General features: G+C 36.1%; 3 protein-coding genes across 3 annotated transcripts; 1 reads left to right on the plus strand and 2 right to left on the minus strand.

The window, feature by feature from the left end:
- The first annotated feature begins 1,071 nt into the window (after positions 1–1,071).
- LOC142977017 (uncharacterized) lies at positions 1,072–11,863 on the plus strand. Its single transcript, XM_076120683.1, has 5 exons — positions 1,072–1,152; positions 8,220–8,320; positions 8,783–8,938; positions 9,848–9,989; positions 10,646–11,863. Exons 2-5 carry the CDS (start codon positions 8,225–8,227, stop codon positions 10,741–10,743), a joined length of 492 nt encoding a protein of 163 aa, XP_075976798.1. The 5' UTR covers positions 1,072–1,152; positions 8,220–8,224; the 3' UTR covers positions 10,744–11,863.
- Positions 11,864–12,425: 562 nt separating this feature from the next.
- Positions 12,426–15,098, minus strand: LOC142977179 (uncharacterized). Its single transcript, XM_076120921.1, has 5 exons — positions 14,935–15,098; positions 14,417–14,500; positions 13,895–14,062; positions 13,158–13,287; positions 12,426–12,668 (listed from the first exon to the last, which is right to left on the minus strand). Exons 2-5 carry the CDS (start codon positions 14,492–14,494, stop codon positions 12,580–12,582), a joined length of 465 nt encoding a protein of 154 aa, XP_075977036.1. The 5' UTR covers positions 14,495–14,500; positions 14,935–15,098; the 3' UTR covers positions 12,426–12,579.
- Positions 15,099–17,027: 1,929 nt separating this feature from the next.
- LOC142977295 (uncharacterized) lies at positions 17,028–21,288 on the minus strand. The gene is made up of 5 exons (XM_076121108.1): positions 20,999–21,288; positions 20,496–20,582; positions 18,715–18,888; positions 17,852–17,981; positions 17,028–17,269 (listed from the first exon to the last, which is right to left on the minus strand). The coding sequence occupies exons 2-5, from the start codon at positions 20,574–20,576 to the stop codon at positions 17,193–17,195; spliced, it is 462 nt and encodes a 153-aa protein (XP_075977223.1). The 5' UTR covers positions 20,577–20,582; positions 20,999–21,288; the 3' UTR covers positions 17,028–17,192.
- Positions 21,289–22,079: the final 791 nt, after the last annotated feature.

The following is a 22,079-nucleotide window of genomic DNA, read 5'->3' on the forward strand; positions in this document are numbered from 1 at the left end:
AAACTTCGGGCTACTATTGAGGAATATTTAATACTAGCAGATTTTTTACTGCTACTCTGTTGCTATTGGCCGTAGCGTGATGTTTTATAGCCTATTGCCTTCCTCGATAAATGGGCTATCTAACACTGAAAGATTTTTTTAAATCGGATCAGTAGTTCCTGAGATTAGCGCGTTCAAACAAACAAACAAAAAAACAAACTCTTCAGCTTTATAATATTAGTATAGATAAATTAGAAAATCTCTATCTTCTCAATGGAAAAGGTGCTTTTGCCCCCAAAAAGCACCTTCTGCCCCATTTTCGCAATAAAAAGTAATCTATGTTTTTTATCCATGTCAACCCTATCTCTGTCCCAAATTTAAATTTCTCTCGCATTTACAATTTTAAAGTAAAGTAGGGATATCGCTAAACTTTTAGAAGTCAAGGTCAAGCGTACTGTAGTTTTAAAAAAATCATAAATAATAGCCACAGTGGTCAAATGTAGACAGGAAATTCAAAATAAATAAGATGTAAGGAAATTTTTATATCCTGATATCGACCAACTGCTGGGCAACGGTCGCAAAATTTAGGCTTTGAATTCAGAATAAGGCTTTAAACGTTATTATTTCATTATGTTTAACTCTAGACATTAAATAAAAAAAAGAGCACGTGCTTTCTTTCGCCATAATTTATTTAATATCTATACCTATAATAAAATTATCCTATATCCTAGGGAAGAAGGCGTAATTTTATGTATGTACTAGCTGACCCACGCAACTTCGCTTGCGTCGCATAAGAGAGATAATTTCCCCTGTTTTTGTAACATTTTTTACTGGTACTTTGATACGTAGCGTGATGATATATAGCCTACAGCCTTCGTCGATAAATGGGCTATCTAAGACTGTAATATTTTTCGAATCGCACCAGTAGTTCCTGAGATAGGCGCGTTCAAACAAACAAAGTCTTCAGCTTTATAATATTAGTATAGATGTAAATTACCTTGAACGAAAGCACACGTAAACAAACTGCGAATATATACTTACATGTTTATAGTAAATGTATAGCAACCGGTTCGCAGAACTCATTCGTTCTTTAGTTTACACCCGGCGTTTCTGCTCACTGGACGTGTAGTGATTAAACCAGTTTTTAAGATAAACGCTTAACTTTAAACCACTGTAAGTACTTGTTTACATACTTTTAATGTTTAGGAGATAATTTAAGTTTTTTGTAAAGACATTTTAGTAATTTTTTAAGTTAGTTTAAGATTGATAAAACTTTATGTTTTGGCAATTTTAAGGTGTCCCGTTATACGTTTTGGACAGTACTTATGTACAAGTAAAGACAGAATTACAAAATGTCGGAATAAATATTTGTCTGTATGAATGAATGAATATCTATTATAAATTAGTATGTACGTATAATTGATTATGTTTAAATATAATTGCGAAGTTTTTAGTTCAGATTCGGTGTTTACATTTTTTTTGTTGTAGTTTTTTTTCATCATGCCCATAATAATTTTTGGTAACAGTGTGTCAGTCATGTTACTATTTTAAACAATGAAATACTAGTTTTGTTTTGAATAATTTCATTATTTATGATGTAGGTCTCGATGCCCCGAAGAATTTTGACATAGGTCGAGCAGTTTTAGAAATGATCTAAGACTATTTTATATTAGCTTTTTGTTCCTATTTGTGTTGACTTCAGCCTTAATTGGAGGTAAAGCTTTTTAGAAAATATGATTTCGTAACATTTTAAATTGCGATTGAAAACTATGCAACATTAAAAAATATTGTGCGGCCGTGAATAGAAACGCCCGCCGGAAGGGTACATCTTAGTAAGACACATACACAGACCACATCAGTGATGTCTGGCAAAAAAGTCAGGTGCGTAGTACTCGTAACCGATGGTCCTGTATGGCAAGATGTATGGATGTGTATGAAGCAAGGAGTTAGGAGGGATTTTATAAAGAGGCGTTGTTTTCTTCTCTTCCAAAAAAATACTCTAACACTCTTTCCAAAGCAATGGCAGATTCAGTATTTTAATTCTTTTTAAATTATTTATCGATATTCAAAGACCTAAATTTATGAACAAAACCATAAGGGTGCGTTTCCACTATGTCGTAACGATTTATCGTTGGACGACTGTCGTCTCTAGCTGTTCCCATCATAACGATTGTTTGTCGTCAAAAAAAATTATCGTTTAGTGACTGTCGTATCTAGCCGTCCCCACTGTCACGATAATCTGTCGTTACTGCAAAAAATGTCGTAGTCGACAGTAAGTCGTGTCGTTCTATATGTGAACACCTCCATTTAAACATATAGGCCACGACGCTTAAAACTACACGATTATCTGTCGTCACGACATAGTGGAAACGCGCCCTTAGGTGACTCCATAAACTAAAGTATCAATCTATACAAACTTTACAATGTTGGGTTTTTCTTAAGCCATAATGAACAGGAAAAAGTTAAACGTAATTCTTTTGAAACGTAGAAGGTGTATATATTATAAAAACTGGTTTAGAAAGAGATGGCTATTATGAAATTTATATTTATGGAGCCTCAAATTTATACAAATTTATTATAACGGAATTTACGGGAAAACAACGCCGGTAGAAACGCCTTAAAAAGACAAACAAGGATCAAATTGGCTACGTCTTAAAAAAATTCGTAACCGGCGGTCTTGTATGACAACATGTATGGACATGAATGAGGCAAGGGAAGTTTGTAAGGATCGTACCGAGTGGCGTTCTCTGGTATCTGCCCACCCCTATGGGTAGAAGGCGTGATTTTACGTATGCATGTTCGTATGTATGTATGTTTGTTTTGTACGTATATATATGTATGTATGTATGTATATTCTTATAACGGCGAATGCTACGTAAATTGTTTCAATATCATTCTACTGATATTATAAATGCGTTTGCTATTCTTCTGCGCAGAAATGATTGAATATGGATTTTTATAAAAGACGGACATATTCAAACTAATTTATCTAAAGCTATTAATTATTATCCATTAGTTCATTTAGATAAAACACAACGGATAGATTCTTAAAGAAAATGGGACAGATAGTACCCAAGTTGTTTCAAAAATCTGATGTTAAGTACGCGAGCGAAGCCATGTGAGTCATCTAGCAGCTTATAGCCTGGATTAATCCATTTGATACTATTTACCCGGGAAATCTTTTTACAAAATTAAGCACTTTCTATTCCATCAAACAGTCACGCAACTGTAAATAATATAAATTGATATAACTTAAACATTAGGTTGACATGTTTGGAACAACGGTTGTTTATCTATTTAGTAGGTAAAACCAAATATCTTCCTTCCTCATAAATAAATATCATTAGATAACTCACACGCGGTCATTTGGATATTTCAAACTAAGCAGAGCTTGTACGACTGAATACATATATATACGAGTATATTACTAACTGACCCGCGCAACTTCGCTTGCGTCATCATAATTTTCCCCGTTTTTGTAACATTTTTCACTGTTACTCTGCTCCTATTGGTCGTAGCGTAATGATATATAGCCTATCCTACCTTCCTCGATAAATGGGCTATCTAACACTGAAAGAATTTTTCAAATCGGACCAGTAGTTCCCGAGATTAGCGCGTTCAAACAAACAAACAAACAAACAAATAAACAAACAAACAAATAAACAGACAAACAAACTCTTCAGCTTTATAATATTAAGTATAGATTATTTATATAGATAGTGATACGTCAGAGGAGCATCCTGTCGTTAATTTTGGATATTATGTCGGCTTGTTGCCGGTATTGTACAAACAGTACCGTGATTCTCTGCAGTCGGCACTGTCGAGTATCGAGAGCTTAATATGTAAAATGTATAGCCGAAATGTTAGGTCGGGGAAAAAGTCTTCGCATTACAGTACATATAAAGGAGCTCGTGGCTTAGTTAACAACAGCCGCGCGGGTCGATCTTTGAGGTTAAGCTACGCTTGCCGAGGTTGTTCTGTGAGTGGGTGACCATCTTATACATATCGAGTTCCTCCGTGTTTCGTAAGGCACGTTAAATTGCTGTCATTTTCGGAGATCTTTGACAGTGAGACTGGAATCCGACTCCAACATAGCTTGGAAGAAAGGCTAACCTGATATAGTGGAATAAATACCTATAACATTATGTTACGTTAAAAATCTCCGCAACATAAAAGCAAATTTTAGTGCTGTTGTCTTTTAAAGGAAAAAAAACTTTTTGAGATCGATAGTTAGGAAAAGATTGTCTGACCCGCGTTTTGTAACCAAGACCTCGCGATAAGGAGTCAGTCACATTATCGACTTGTCAAATAATTGTAATACGACAAATAAATTCTCAAATAAACCAAAAGTGACTTTCCTGTTTAACTCAATTGTCTACATACCATTGTATTTACAATGATAACCATAACTAGTAAATTAAAAACAATGTCTTATTTTCCTTCCTTTACTAGATAAAATATTAAAGTGGATGCTCTTTTGTGGATCATGCGGTCCAATTATTTTTAATCGTAACATTAATGATTCGACACAATTTATTTGTTCAGAAGTGCACAATATTACAGATTATTCCAATTCATTATACATTATTTTATTATTTATTATTATTTATTATTTAAGGTGTTTAACATTTCTAATTACAATTAAAACAACAACAGAGTAGATATATTAACAACCAGGCTCAAAACAGATACACGTGCTCATCACACAAATATTTGTCTTAGGTAGGATTCGAACCCACTACACGCGGTGCTACGGTTACTGCAGCGAGGTGACCACGTTAACCACAAAGTGCATATTTTTCCTCCCTGTAACTGTTACTTTTTCAATATTATAATAAAATAATTAATAAATATCATTGGACAACTCACACACGGTCATTTGATTCCAAACTAAGCAGAGCTTGTACTATGGTAACCAAATAACTGATAAACATACTTATATACTTCTAAATACATACTTAAAAAGATAAATTGACATCCAGGCTCTGAACAAATAAATACTCGTGCTCATCACACAAAGATTTGTCCCGGGTAGGATTCGAACCCACCACACGCGGCGCTACGGTTGTTGCGGCGAGGTGACCGCTTAAACCACTGCGCCAAACGTGCAGTTAATAATGTTTTCATAGCAATAATAACTTAACAAAATGATAATGAAAAATAATAATAAAAGAATTGCCGGACAAACACACTAATTAATAGTGTTTTTGTCGATACGTTTTATTATTATTTTATTAATTAGTGTGTAACTCTTCACTGTACAGGACAATATGAATAAATAAAAATGTATTTCTCATAAAATAATTTACAAAATTCGATAATGCTTATTATCTTTATTTATACTATTTATCTCTATATTAGTTGTTTCTTATCTATTTATATTTAAATAGTTTGATGTTAGTAAAGCCTGAAACTGGATTGCCTCCGTGGCGCTCAGGTTTAGGTCGCTACGCCGCTACCATTGCGTTGGGACGTCGTGAGTTCGATTCCCACATCTATACTTATACTAATATTATAAAGCTGAAGAGTTTGTTTGTTTGTTTGTTTGTTTGTTTGAACGCGCTAATCTCAGGAACTACTGGTCCGATTTTAAAAATTATTTCAGTGTTAGATAGCCCATTTGTCGAGGAAGGCTATAGGGTACATATCATCACGCTACGACCAATAGGAGCAGAGTACCAGTGAAAATGTTACAAAAACGAGGAAAATTATGATTCCCTTATGTGACGCAAGCGAAGTTGCGCGGGTCAGCTAGTCCACAAATAATTGTTTTAGGTCGAGCTGTTTTTAGTGTCCTTTGTTTGTATGTTTCTAAAAGTCCCCGCCATACAAGAAACATTTTTAGTGCGGGAGATGTTATTAAAAAAAAAACCTGTAGCATTACTTCGTTAAAAGCCTAAAGGCTTTCTTCAAATTTTGCCAATTTTTTCTTGAGTTTACAGTTTGCGTCCATAACAAACACTTTAGAACTGTGATTTTAACATTTAACTATTCATTAGTGTGTTTGTCCGGCAATACTTTTATTATTCTTTTTCATTTCACTATACCAAAATTAATATTGCTGTTTTGACAAATCTAGGCGCGCTAAATCACAGTCGAAAGCCTGTCTTGTACTTAAGAAGGAACACTTTACCTAGATCTATATTATTATATAAACTAGTCAATTGAGTAATCTTAGAACTGTGGCTGGGAAACTCCAAGTAACAAATCTGTTGTGACGATGATAAGGGCAGATAAAGCGCAATATTTACTACTAGCTGACCCGCGCAACTTCGCTTGCGTCACCTAAGAGAATGGGTCAAAATTTTCCCCGTTTTTGTAACATTTTTCGTTGCTACTCCGCTCCTAATGACCGTAGCGTGATGTTATATAGCCTATAGCCTTCCTCGATAAATGGGCTATCTAACACTGAAAGAATTTTTCAAATCGGACCAGTAGTTCCTGAGATTAGCGCGTTCAAACAAACAAACAAACAAACAAACAATCAAACAAACAAACAAACTCTTCAGCTTTATTATATTAGTATAGATGTACCTTGCTTTATCAATACTGACCTACGATAAACTGTCCTACAAGGTTTTGCCAATGTGTGCATTGTTGAGAACTTATTGCACATTAAAGTAGCACGATTCGCTACAGTCGGTACAATCGGGTATCGAGAGTTCGACATTTAAAATGTACTACCAAAATAGTTCCTATGACACCCGTTAGAGGCGCTGATCCGGTTTTCCTTCAAAATAATTCGATAACTAGCGGGTTGCTTGTCGTCAAATTTTTACAACTTTTACTCATATAACTTCCTCTTGAATCACCGTATCTATTAAAAAAACCGCATCCAAATCCGTTACTTCGTTTTAAAGATCAAAGCATACACACATGCAGACATAGGGACAGACGTGGGAAGCGACTTTGCATTAAACTATGTAATGATACTGATAGGAGCTTACTCGCACCGTGTGACTAGTTCATATAATATATCATCAACAGTACGTAATAGCTCTTTGAGGAAAACTGAGTCACCTATTAGTTATATAACACGGGTTTAATTTATAGTGAGCAATATCACAATTGCAAACTTGTTCTCGATATAGAATCCTGTACAAATGGGTAAACATTTTAACACCTTTACACACAAACACTCTATCGCGCATGAAACAACAATCGCGCAAAAGAACGCGCATATATAGCTTAGCATAGCTTTACGCATACAATCTATCGCACGTTCGTAGGACCAAACAGTATTACTCGCGGGAAAGCCTGCGCGCTCATCGCTCGCGATTTTCTTCGCGGGCTTGACTGATGAGCGCGGCGCGTGGTCTTTCTTGTTCCTTGTACACCTTGGTGTACAAGGGGACCACGTGAGAGATCACCAGACCTTATTATATTAGGCTCGCTCTTTCACGCACGATTGTTGTTTCATGCGCGATAGAGTGTGTGTGAAAAGCTGGCTATTGTTACATGCATCAACCACCCGCGCGAAATAGCCTGCTAAGACAGTTTTTCTACGATTATACATTATAACCGGTTAAGTTATCAAAAAAGTACGGTAAAAAATATAGAAACGATGGAAATAGAGAATACTCGTGACTGTGCATAACAATATAATTTTTATCTTTCATATTCGTGACAATTTAGATATAAATAAGGTCCCACGCGTTCACCCTTGCCTCAGTAATTATTGAGTAGGTACTTATTCTGTAGAATGATGAGCGGTGCTACGACATGTGCCGGAAAATTGATAAAAAGAGTTCTGAATTTTAGGAAACATAAACAATCCAAATAAGTTTTTGATTTGCCAATTGCTTTGTTTTTCTTTTTTATTTAAACTCATTATCTGCCTCCATGGCGCAGTGGTTTAAGTCGCCACGCCGCTGCCATTGCGTCGGGAGTTCGTGGGTTCGATTCTCACACGGAACAATTATTTGTGCAATCCACAAATAATTATTTCGGGTCTGGTTGTACTTTGTGTCCGTTGTCTGTACGTTTGTAAAAGTCCCGCGTCACGAGAACTACACTTAGCGCGGGAGTAGACTTTTAAAAAATATACAAACATAAGACACAAAGTACAACCAGATACAGAACAGCTATTTATGAAACGCACGAGTAACTATTTCTTGTGCCTTGTGAACCCACGACCTACCGACGCAATGGTAGAGGCGTAGCGGCCTTAACCACTGCGCCACGGAGGTAGTCATATCCTATATTCCTGTAAGTCAATTTGTATGTTATATTATTTTCAGACACAATGGCAGTACCAAGTATGGATCCTCGGACGGGAGGTACCTGCTGCAATCTTATATCCAGTAAATTCTTCAGCGTCGTCATGGGCTGGGTGCAACTGGTAATCTTTTCTTCCTTTCATAATCTAATATATAAGTATAAAATTCTCGCGTCACAGTTTTCGTTACCGTTCTCCTCCGAAACGGCTTGACCGATTCTCATGACGTAGGTCTGAGAATCGGCCAACATATATTTCAGTGACACTGTTTTTTTTTAATTTATATGGCAAAACAACGTTTGCCGGGTCAGCTAGTATTATAATATAAAATGACGAGAAACCCCGTCACTCAGCATTAGCTAGATTACTTTGAAGACTTAATATTTTTCAAACTGGTTACGAATTTTAATAATCTGAAAAATGATTTCCTCCCGTGCGTTGTTGCATGATATTACTTATTATTTTTTGGTCTGCTTAATTACAGAGAATTACAACACTGAAATGTGAAATCTTGTATGGAATGCCGTAAATTGTTTCCTTGATCAACTTATAAGCATAGCTAATTGCAAATGTTTTGTTTTCCAGATTTTCTGGGTGGTAGGTTTCTTCGCCTTGATTTTCAAGCCCTCATCAGTATCTGCTGTGGTAAAGAACGCTGATACCACGACCATGGCGATTGCTGGAGTACAAATACTTATCAGTATTTTATTCTCCGTCTTCCTTATTTTAGGATTACATAAAGTAAGTACTATCTAGTAATTTTTTAAAAAAGCTATATAGGAGACAATTTTGTAGTTCTTTACTAGTCCTGCCTTTTTATTAAGGGCAGCTGTAATGAGTTAATCACCCACAGCACTAAATTATTTGTGTGCATTTGTAAATATGATGTAGAATTAACTTGGCTGATGTTTTTACTACCGGCAGTCAACTCTACTGGGAATGCTACGTGTAACTGGAAAATGAAAGGGACATTTTGGCTTTGACTTAGATAATCGTTAATCGGATAGGAATCTGGAATATAGATGGGAGCGCAAAAAGGGAAAATTTTATTTAAATACATCATAAATATAATGTATAATAATGTAAATCTTTGAGTCGTTAGTAGTAGTCAGAATCTTAAAAGTCTATCCAGTCTTACCGAAGGGTATTGTGTTATAACCCAGGTAACTGAATTGTAGAGCCGTTCTTTGTAAAACCGGTATTCAGCTGCATTTGGTGAGACTGGAAGCTGACTCCAAGATAGTTGGAAAGAAGAGTAGGCTGAATGAATAATAGAATACGGGAATTGACGCGAACACGCATTTTACCTTAAAATGCCTAACGTTTCGGCGCAGGTTGCACTCGCGGTCACTCAGTCAGCCTGCGACCACGGCGAGTGCAATCTGCGCCGAAACGTGTTCCCGTTAATTCCCGTATTCCATTATACAGTAAATTAGTATTAAAACAGTCTTACATCAAACTCCGTAACTAACTGAACAAGAAAATCTTCCTAAAATAAAATCTCCGTGGTCGCAGGCTGACTGGAGAAGCGATGACAGGAGTTCGTGCATATGAGGCGGACGAATGTTGGTCCAACCTCATATTTTTTTTTAAATTATGATGACTAGGCTGATTTATACATATATAATGCTTGTATTATTTATCTTCCAGAACAGGAAGGCGTATATTAAAGCGTGGTGTGTCTACTGTGTGGTGTACATGGTGCTCATCGTACTGTCGTTTGTCGTCAACATCTTCGTTCAGCCGCAGAACCTCGGCTTCAGAGGATTCTTCTCATTAGTTATCTGCTTCTGTGAGTATTTACTTCATACTTTTCTATTCTGCTAACCAGTAGCTCGATTCTTTACCACTACCGACTACCGACAACGGGCTAGCTGTGGAAAAAAAATGTATGGAAATCTGATCAGCGCCTCTAGCGGGCGTCGTAGAAACTATTTTGGCAGTACATTTTAAATGTCAAACTCTCGATTCTTGATGGTTCGAATTGTAGAGAATCGCGCTCCTGTTGCTTGTATCTGAAGGTGGTATCGAAACGCTATTTTAAATGTAAGACCTTGTTCAGAAGGGGCCAATTTGTCACGAATCGATTCGTGCGAGGTCGTTCGCGCATTACCCGAGATACAAGGCGTTCATACATAGCGTTAAGAAGCTTCGCGCGAGTTCAAAATACGCGCAAAGCTCACGCTCCTTGTGGCTAGAACATTCGCGCAAAAGAATCGTGGCCACTTCGCATTATCGATTTTCTCCACAAGGTCTTAGTAACATGTAATACGGCACCAACCTAAAACTGCAATGTTAAGCATATTAGTTAACAAAGACTAGGGTCAGACAAAGGGTCTCAAAAAATTACAATCCTTTTTCTATTCCTATACCTACATAATAGCGTATTGTCATATGAAGGTATCAAAAACAAATAGAAAATACTTATAATGATTTTTTTCCTTGCAGTGCTCCACGTGATGTTCTTCTTCGTGGTGAGAGGATACTACCTGATGACTTACTGCAATAACTCCAACCAGCTGGTCTCCAATCAACCTAAAGTTTAAGATTGAAGACTACTCACATTTACTCAGCTACATTGGCCTCTCGCGGGTGTCGTGGGAACTACAAATTTAATAATTACAGTCAGCAAAAGTAGCTAATCGTACTCAATATTTTGAAACCCTATATACTGAAGTGTGCACATTATTCCTTTAAAAAAGCATCTGCCATTGATTGAAATGTTTAATTCTAACTCATTCTACCTGATTTTGTTGTGGAATAATGTGATTATGATCAGCTACTTTTGGAGCTGACTTCAGATTCTAATTTTTTCGAGAGTGGATAAGTACAGACAGTAGAAAATCGCACTTCAGAAATGTGGGTTTCTACGAGAAAGGTCGCGGATAAAAATCACTACCCGAAGACTCACTGAAACTCGATGTTGGTAGTTCTTTATTGTATAAGGTCCGCTGTTTTTGCTCATTATTGTTTTTTTTTGCCGTTTGCCGAGCTTAGTTAAATGTTATACCTATTAGTTTTTGGTGTAGGAAATGGAATGCTCTATTTAACAGAGTTGCGACTACCGTAGCGCTTTCGATATTTGATCCTCCACTAAAAGTGGATTTTGTTGTCCAATTAAAATATGGAGCTTTCATCTTTCGTACAATTTTGTGAGAAGTTTTTGTACTAAAGTGCCATGGTATTTTTAAATTTAATTGCATTTAACGTTTATTTCATTTAACGTTTATTAAATAAAATGAATTCAATACATTAATGTCCCACTGTTAGGCAAGGGTTTCCTCTCTTAATGAGGGAGGGATTACGCCTTGAGTCCGCCACGCTGACCAATTACGGGTCGGGGACTATTTTGTTTGTTATACCTACATATCTATATTTTATACTATAATATATTAAATTGTGATATTTCTCGCGCTTGAGGCGTATTAATACACGATATGTTGTGAAATGTCAGACAAATCATCTTAAGCCCTTATTTCGATGTAGAACTACGTATGTTAAGAGAAATTTGTTTAACTTATTCCCTCTTACTTGCCAGTTTCAGTCTTTCAGGGATCCTGAACAAGGAAGAAAATTGATGTATTTAGTCATTAAGTTTTGAGTATAAGATAATTAGATTATAAGAACAGAATGAACTTGGAAAACGTACAAAGAAATAATCAAAATATTGAAATACATATTGTTTGGACAATAAATTTTGCTGGTTTTACTATTTACAAGCGTCCTGCGGTTTTTAAGACCGAAATCTAAGTTATTACTGAACTACAGCGATTTAACACGTGAACAGTTTGTATAACTAGAATTTCTTCCAACATATTTAATCTCTAATTATCCGTATGGGAAAAAGGCGTTATTTTATGTTTTCATCCAGAAAATTTTATTATGTAGTCTCGTACAACTGTAGTTTGTAGATATTCTCCCAACAACTTTAGTCTCTGAGTATCCCTACGAGGAAAGACCGTGATTTTATATATTACTAGCTGACCCGGCCAACGTTGTTTTGCCATAAAAATTAAATAAAAAAACATTGTCCAGCGGACAAAATTGTGAATCTAAACCATTCTCAAATCCCCTTGAACACACACAAAAAATTTCATCTAAATCGGTCCAGTCGTTTAAGAGAAGTTCAGTGACATACACACTTACAGAAGAATTATATGTATAAAGATGTATGTAAGAAAAGTATCAGGGTAAAGTATAAGGTATCAAGAAAATAAACTGGTTTTCACTCTAAATAATATATATTTGAAACTTCAACTGTTATTATTACAAAATAACATTTTACTAACTGCTAAAGATATGTATATAAGTACCTACGTGATAGCCATAGTCTGTTTTGTGCTTATTTGGGTCCTATGTGCGCGTGCAGACGAATTTGAACCTTACGCCAATTCTTTTAGAGGTATCTTTTCTGGATAGTCCATGCTCAGGTAATAACTCCGAACGACTGCCAAAATGTAGACCCGGTATGCTGAAAAGAAAAAATAAATTTTGTTCATGACACTCAAATTATAGTCCAACAACTTTGTAGAGAGCTTGTATGCAAGGCTCGCTAGCGAAGGTATACACAATTCAGAATTTAGAACATGGATTGTGTGGTTTATGCAACTGATAGTGGCTTTATTTAATTAACTTTGGAACTACCCCGAAATCTCTTTGTAGGACTCCCATTGAAATAGTAAAAAAAAAACTTAGTTTAACGCCGGCTCCACACGTTGGCCCCAATATTGGCTCCAACGCTATTCGTCCGACGCGTGGATCTAGAAAATGGCATTGGTCCCAACGTTGGGGCGAGCGTTAGTAGTTGGCCGGCTCGTGTCGGTTTCATCAAAGGAATCTGCGCCAACGCTCGTTTTGACGGGACAGAACTAGTTTATTAGCCAACGTGTGATTAGCCGACTTTTCAGTCCAACGTTGGTACGAGCGTTGGGACCAACATGTGGAGCCTTAAGGTACATACCCAAAGTCAACAAGACAGACATGGACATGATCAGCACGATTTGATTGAAAGCGAATCCCATGATCATTATTACATAGATTAGATTCACGACACTGAAGATAAGGTAAGCTTTGATGTGGCCGGCTTGGTGCTGAAATTATATAAAAACACATTAGTACATAATATAAAGCTTAGCTGGTAGATCACTACGTAAACCAGATTAAGTAAGCACCTCCCACGCAAGTGGTCGCAGGTTCGAATCCGAGGCAACACACCAATGACTTTTCGAAATTATGTGTGTATTAGAAATAATTATCACTTGCTCTAACGGTGAAGGAAAACATCGTGAGGAAACCTTACATATTAAAAAAAAGGTTAGCTAACAACAGCTGCGCGGAATGATGTCTGAGGTGAAGCTACGTTGACGAGTTGTTCTGTGGATGGGTGACAATTTTATTCATATCGAGTTAATCGAAAAGGTCCTTAAATTGTGGGTCCCATCTATCATTTTCAAAGATCTTGAATAATTTTGTACTCTATCTATAAGAATATCGGCGTCAACGAAGAGTTTGAAGACCTTGAAGTCTACAGATTTTTCAGCAATTTTCTTGAGAGCATTCAAAGTCCCCAGCTCGCACTTGGCCTGCGTAGAGCCAGCACTCAAAGCCTGCCCCTCGTTCGGAAGGAGACCCTTGCCTAGTAGTGGAACAGTCATGAGTTAAAATATCATGAATGTAAAGCTTTATAACAAAAGTTACCTTGTACAATCCAATTAATAGCAGTATACTGAACACCAGGTTAAGTACCTCCATAGTAAGGATAATAATAAGAATAACAAAAACGAGCCCCGCGTAATACTCCAATCCTGTGACATCAAACTTCATCCAAAACATTTGTAGCACTAGTAGCCATATGAGACTACCAATCTGAAAAAAACAAAAATTAAAACATTATAAGGCTTAAATATGGCTAGCCGAAAAATATGGCCATATACTATTATTCCAAACATGAAATATTGTAATATGACTATTTTTTTTTCTACGAACTCAATCCACTTGCTATCGAAAAGTATATGATCGAATCAGCGCCTCTAGCGGGGGTTATAGGAACTATTTTTTTTTGTTGTAGATTTTTAATGTCAAATACACGTGCAAACTAGGTCCTCGGTAGTCGATAGTGGAAGAGAATCACACTAAATGTTACGAGTACTGAGTAATGAAAGTTATTTTATATTTTTTTAGGTTTCTGATATTTATGAAGCTATGAGTACAATAGCTTACCAATTCCAAGTACCCGATGATAAACGACGCAGATTTGAGATCCAGACACCAACAACATCTTTCCAGTTCAAACACCATTTTGATCTGAAACGTAATCAATTTCAATTATTATTCAAATCACAATCAACCTAAGAGTCTATTTCTTGACACCCAGTACAAAAAAATAACATTAACATTATGAAAAATAATATTTCTATATAAAAAAACCTTCGCGGTTTGTTATAAAAATAGGAAATTTAAACGTATTGACAATTAATAAACAGAAAAACAAAAAATCTTGTTTTGAAAACAGCGCTACAGGTAGGTATATCTGAAAACTACATTGTGTTTATTTAAGCGTATATGCATAACTATGAAATACAAGAAGCACGCAATATTGCATTATTAACAACCCTTTGAAACATGACTGGTATACTAATAATCGAATGTCCTTTAAATATTAAAAACATCAATAACAAATGCAAACAAACAATACGATGAAATTTCATTGAACAAAAATGTTAATTTGGGACACTTACAGATTGAAACAGTCGCCGTCTTCTATAGCAAAAATCTTTTCAATACCACTTTCAGAACAGCCAGTTTATTTAGTTAGATTTTTGCTCTGTTTATCACTATTGAGTTGCGAATGTTTTGTGTGGGTGTAACATGGAAATGTCATGCCTTTCCGATGAAACTCGACTGTTCCCGAGGTCACGCGCAGGCGCAATGCCTTCCACGGTCACAGTTATTATTTAGAGTGCCTTTCCACGAAGGCTGTGCTTAGGATGCTTTTCTATCATCACAATGACATATTGATCGATGCATTTATCATAGCACTGGTGGAAACGGATTCAGCTAAGATATGTTTTGTTAGATGGAAGGATGCGTGCTATGGATAATTAATTCCAATCACCGCCTACTGTTTGTCACACATATTAGGTCGGGGAAAAAGACTTTTCGCATTATAGTATGTATGAACTTGTAATAAAATCTCTTTGGCTTCAAGAATCACAAATGAGTACACGGTTCATTAGGTTTCTTTCAGTGAACTCGTGAGGTACCCAAATATCGAGCTTTTTAGTGTAGATAAAAGATTTTATTACAAGTTCATACATATTATAATGCGAAAAGACTTTTTCCCCGACATAATATTCATCGATGAATATAGCATGAGGTGGAAACGGAATCGGCTAAGATATATTTTGTTATATAGAAGGATGCGTGCTATGGATAATTGCAATGGTGTAGCTACTTCATATAAAATCTTTCTCGCATCGCTACAGCGATTACAGTTCATTTACATCGATAAACGCATATAAAGCAGCATGCATTTGAACCATTAAATTGAACAATTGAGCAGCAGTAGTAATATCACACAACAAAAAAATTGAGTATTGGCGATCACATAGTTTCATAGCATACCTTTTACGTCCTCGTTGCACAGCTGCATAGTACATAGCTGGTGAAAAAGCACCCTAAGAGTCATTACTTATTTGTAGTTTATCGACAACCGGCTAGTTATCAAGAAATGTATAAAAGTTTAAGCAGGGTCTCTAGCTGGCGTCCTAGGAACTATTTTTGTAATACATTTTACATGTTAAGCTTTTGATAATCAATAGTACCTACTGACTGTAAAGGATCGCTATCCATACTAATATTATAAATGCGAAAGTAACTCTGTCTATCTGTCTGTATGTCTGTCTGCTTCTCAATCACGCCTAAGCTACTAAACCGATTTGCATGAAATTTGGTATGGAGATATTTTGATACCCGAGAAAGGACATAGGCTATAAATCATCACGCTACGACCAAAAGGAGCAGAGTACCAGTGATTAATGTTACACAAACGGGGAAAAAAATCACCCATTCTCTCTTATTGGACGCAAGCGAAGTTGCGCGGGTCAGCTAGTACAGAATATAGTACAATATTATCATTCATATCACATAGTCATTTAAATGCTTCTAAATTTTGTTGCATATATTAAAATTTGACGAGGAAGTAACATAATCGCCATCGTAATAATCATGGTCTTAGTACCTAACTGCTTCTATTCCTACTGGCTAATTTATTTTCTACAAAATAAACTCTTAACTAAACAATAATAAGATCTAAGAGGTAGGAATCGTTCTATTGGACGTTCCTATCGTCTATCAACCGTTTATTTTAAAACGGAGCTCTTCTAAAAATTGAAAAAACAATATCTTCTAGGAATTGACTCTGACATGATTGTAAGAGGGCAAATAGTACTACGCATTATCCTACGCCTGTTGAGAAAGATTTTGTAATTAAATAGCTGAAGTATTAGGTCGGGGAAAAAGTTGTAATAAAATCTTTTCTCTACACAAAAAAGCTCGATATTTGGGTACCGCACGAGTTCACTGAGAGACTACTAACTAATTTGTGTAACTCATTTGTAATTCTTGAAGCCAAAGAGACTTTATGACATATTCATTCGTACAATAATGCGAAAAGACTTTTTCTCCGACCTAATAATAAATATCAAAGAAAGCTAAGCTGATTTAATATATCGGGCAGGCAGGTTTTAAATAATAGACTTTTTTAATAGGTAGCAGTAATAAGTGATTCATTTATCAAGAAGGCCATATGTTTTAAATAATAGACTTTGGTAATAGATAGTAAATATAATTCTCTATTTAGTCAAAATACTTTATGTTTCAGTAAATATAGCAGATTTTGGAAACAGTATATAGTAGTAATCATTATTATTTTATAATTTTATTACAATTATTGTCGGCGTTATCTGTGCTATAAAGTAAAAAGAAATAGATATTTTTATAGTGGTATTTGTGGAGGCTCATCCATCTTTGCGTAATAGCTTCCGACGATCAGCAAGCAAATATGTCGATAGACTGAAAAGAAAGAAAATATTATAAAAATGACTGTATACATAGCGCAGTGGTTTAGGTTGCCAAGCCGCTACCATTGCGTCGAGAGGTCGTGGGTTCGTATTGCAAATGAATCGTAAATGAGTTTAAGTTCCTAGTCCAAACAAAGGAGATCATCCATTTAGGGCCTTTTTTAAAAGTGGATCCTACAGGTTTTGTGCCATACTAACTATTGTTTCAAATGGCTAGTTCTATCGATAAATGGCACTTTAAAAAAGCCCCAGAAATGTATGGAGCCTGGATGATCTCTTTTGACTTCAAATTAAGGTAAAAGTTAAAGAAAAATCATGAAAACAGCGTTGTGCTCTTTCAAAGACCTTCGAGCTTATAAGAAATATATAGTAGTAGGTAGTACACAGCTGAGTGACGTGAGGTTTGTCGTACATGCTTAGGCAGTTATCCCCCTGCACGACGCCAAACGGTCGTGAGGACACACGTGGCGGTTTAGTGGGTATGCCCGCCTTTCTGGTGGGAGAGTCCCACATAATCATCACTCCACACAGGTTTGCTAATGCATTGGTTACGTAACAAAATGCTAGTACACACCTATGATTCCAACAAGACATAGTCCATGGATCCATGATGTAATATCCCAAGTGAAGGCAAGAGCGATTACAACGCAGGTGACGCTAAACGTAGCAAAGATGATGTATGCCTTTATCTGCTCGCTCTTGTGCTGAAACAAAAAATAAATCATGAAAAAAAAACTGTTAAACTCTCGCGTTGCATGTTTAATGTTTAATAGAATACGAGAATTAACGCCAGTCAGCCTGCGACCACGGCGAGTGCAACCTGCGCCAAAACGTTAGGCATTTAAGGTAAAATGTAAAACAAATGACATTAAAACATAGGTAGTAGTACAAGTGAACATAGTTTTTTTACAAGTTTCCTGATATATTTTGAAGGTTTATTTCTTACTAGTATCATCTACCGACAACCGGTTAGCTCCCAACAAATTTAGTATGAAAACATTATCAGCGCCTAGCGGGAGCTAAAGGAACTAATATTTCAGTTAATTTTAACTACAGTATTTTTCCTACGCTAAAGGAGTTGATCTGATTTTCGTATATAATTTCTAGATGCCTAGCCTATTGTCGATAGTTGAAAGGACGGACATAGTGCAATGAATAGGCCCTACAAAGTTTTTTGTTAGTGTAGGGACACTCTTAACGCAGTGGTAAGGACGAGTGGTATTTCCTCCGTGGCGCAGTGGCTTAGGTCGCCACGCTGCTACCATTGCCTCGGAAGGCCGTGGGTTCGATTCCCATGCGGAACAATTATTTGTGCGATCCACAAATAGTTGTTTCGGGTCTGGTTGTACTATGTGTCTGTTGGTTGTATGTTTGTTAAAGTCCCCGCGACACAAGAGCAATTTGAGCAAGAGTTGTTTTTTTAAAAGATAAGCTTACCTGGTGTACAGCATAAAGTAGTAATATACTGAAGACAAAACTTAGAACTCCTAATCCCAACAATATATTTTCCAAAGGTAGAAGAAGCATGCTTCGCATGAACGATGGCATAGCGGACGACTGCACCTCTATCCAATACATTTTCAATGCAACGAGCCATAGAACGCTGGTAGCCTGTAAAATAAAAGTAAACATTTGATAGGCCTAGGTACATACATTACATATTCCCACAGGGGTAGGCAGAGACCAGAGACCACTTAGTACGATCCTTATTCAATCATTTCTGCGCGAAATAGTAGCAAATGATTTATAATATCAGTAAAACGAAATAAAACTATTTATGTAACATTCGCCGTTATAAGAATATACATACATACGTACAAACATAGGTACATACATACGAACATATATATGTTACTGTAAAAGCCCGAACGGTGGTAAATCCTAAGATTTTCCGGTATAACCTAAGATTTACCAACTCGCAATGGTAAAAGTCCGAACAAAACTTTTATTTCGAACTTTTACCTATATTCACTTGATGATGTCGAGATGTCGCCGGAGCCCCGCTTCGCGGGGCTCCTCCTACTGGGTGGTTAAAAAAAAATAACCACGAAGGCTAAGGTGGGAGCTTCGCTTCGCTCGCTCCCACCTTAGCCTTCTAACCTAACCTACCCATGTCGCTGTGCCCAAAACTCCTTCTTTATAACTATGTCACAGTATATAATTATACCGTGAAATAGTTATAAACATAGTTATGAAGGAGGATTTTTTTATATACCGTAACATAGTTTTTAAACTCCGGCTTGTTCGGACTTTTACCATTGAGAGTTGGTAAATCTTAGGTTTTACCGGAAAATCTTAGGATTTGCCACAGTTCGGGCTTTTACAGTAACATATATATAAAATCACGCCTTCTACCCATATGGGTAGGCAGAGACCAGAGAACACCACTTGGTACGATCCTTACAAACTTCCTTTGCTACAAATACATCTATACATCTTGTTACACAGGACCGCCAAGTTATGTAAGCAAGTTTTGTAGTGTTTATTCCACTATAATAGCAGTGCTAAGTTCAGTGCAGTTTTATTACATGTTAGGCAAAATCATGGTGTTATGCATATACATGTATACACTTAGTGTATAGTAAAAGCTCAAGGTATAAGCTAAAATGGAACTGAACAGCGAAAAACATACTTAGCGAAATGTTGATGTCATGTTGTAAAAATGATTGATGTCAGATGCTTCTGCTTCTGTGAAAATGGAAATGGATAAAAAATTAAAAACCTGCTGTTGATGTATATAAGCAACAACATATCTATAGAAAACTACAGTTGAGCTTTAGTAACAAAAATGCGAATAAATAAAACATCATTAAAAATATCAAGAAAAGCAAGCAGTGATAGGTGACTGGTTTAAGTTCGTCCGTTCGGTTTAAGTGGCACGTCCCACGCAAGTAGTGGTTGCAGGTTCGAATCTGAGGCAACACCTCAATGACTTTTCAAAGTTATTTGTGTGTAAGAAATAATTATCACTTGCTCTAACGGTGATGGAAAAAATCGTGAGGAAACCTTGCATGCCTAAAATTTGTTTAATACATTTATTGAGGACATGTAAAGTTGCCAACCCGCACTTGGCCAGCCTCAAGGCATAACCCCTCCCTTATACTACGGGAGTAGACTCTTGCCCAGCAGTGGGACATTAATGGGTTGAATTTATTTCAATTTTCTTTAATATAGTAGTTGATTCTTTATGTACTTATAATATGTCAAAAAGTTCTTACCAGTTCTAAAAAGCCGACGATGTATGACCCGATTTTGAGGCTGATGCAACAACAACATTTTTCCAAAGGAAAGATTCCCATTTTGATCTGAAACATAAGATTGAACACATAACTCTCATACTAAGCAGGTTATTCAATCGAAAATAAGCTTTAAAAGAACAATAGTAAGGCTACATTTGGCATGACATGCAACTATTTCATTAGAATATAGTCCCTAAAGGTATTATGAACTTTATTATCATGTGTATAAAGAATATTCTTGTAAATCAATAAATTCCAAGCGCGAGTTTTTTGGCGCTTGTTGTGTTTCGCATAGATTCTACAGATATAATCATGGATTTTGCCGCAAAGCTCTGTATGACGTCACTAATTCATTTGAATGAATTTTTAAAGTTTCAAGTCCATATTACACAAACAACATATTATTATTTTAACACAAAATTTCGCACCGTGTATAAAAATATTACTAAATTATAAATTAATGGAAAAAATAGTTATCTAACCCTTTATTCTATTTGACACGCCCGCCGTTTAAATACACCGTCTTACTTGGTATGTATTGTATGCAAGTAAATAATATAGATTTCAAGTTTCATCGAATGTAAACACAACCCCATCATATGGTTACACACACTTCACTCGCTGCGTTAAATAACCAAAAATATTGTCCAGCAAACACTAAAAGCTTTTTTCATTTCTCTTCTAGAATTCTATCTTTGGCACCATTTATATTATACTTTTACAAAACTAGACAATCTTTAGCACTTCTATGTCCATTGCGTATTTAATAATGTTTTGCATCAGTGTAATGCGGAAACGTCAAATACGAGATAAATACGAGGATGGCCGAGTATCTCCGAAGTCACGCGCAGACGCTCTGTTAATACGACCACAGAGTAATTAACACAACAATGTTTCAGTTTCAGTACAATCAACGAAGTGAATATTGCATTGCAATGATTTTTTGCGCAAAAATATAATACGTTTTTAGCACCCTTTGACTTTCCTCTAGGAACCTTTACTCAAAATTATATTCAGGCGTTTAATCTGCCTTACATCATCAATAATTTATACCTAATAGAAATATTGTTAAAACTATTTGGCGATTAAAAAGTGTGGCTAGGAGTTTCTTGCCAGTTCTTCTTATTGGCCCTACCGAACTGGCGGTAAATTCACTCTCTGTATCATGGACTATCATAAGTGTCAGCATTCGACATATATATGAATAAATGATTTGATTTGATTTGAATCTTTATCCAGGAAAGGGTCCAAAACATTGTCATTACAGTATCATTCTTGACAAATCTGAGAGAAATGTATGACTTCCTCTTTGTTCAGATGCATTAGCTATCGTAAATAAGAACTAATTCAGTTATTTGTATGCCAACTTACGAGTTGCTCAAATTGCATAAGTGTCGGTAAACGTGTAAAATAGAAATTGTTGTCCTAATATATCTATAATACTTTTAGCTTAACCTTTTCAAGGCGTATCTCAAGTACTATTTGCGTGACATACATATAGATTTTAGTAATAACTATCACTTGTCCAAACTACGAAGAAGCTCCACATACCTAAGAGTTTCT

The sequence above is a fragment of the Anticarsia gemmatalis genome, chromosome 12 (genome assembly GCF_050436995.1).
Source record: "Anticarsia gemmatalis isolate Benzon Research Colony breed Stoneville strain chromosome 12, ilAntGemm2 primary, whole genome shotgun sequence".
Classification (NCBI taxonomy): Eukaryota; Metazoa; Arthropoda; class Insecta; order Lepidoptera; family Erebidae; genus Anticarsia; species Anticarsia gemmatalis.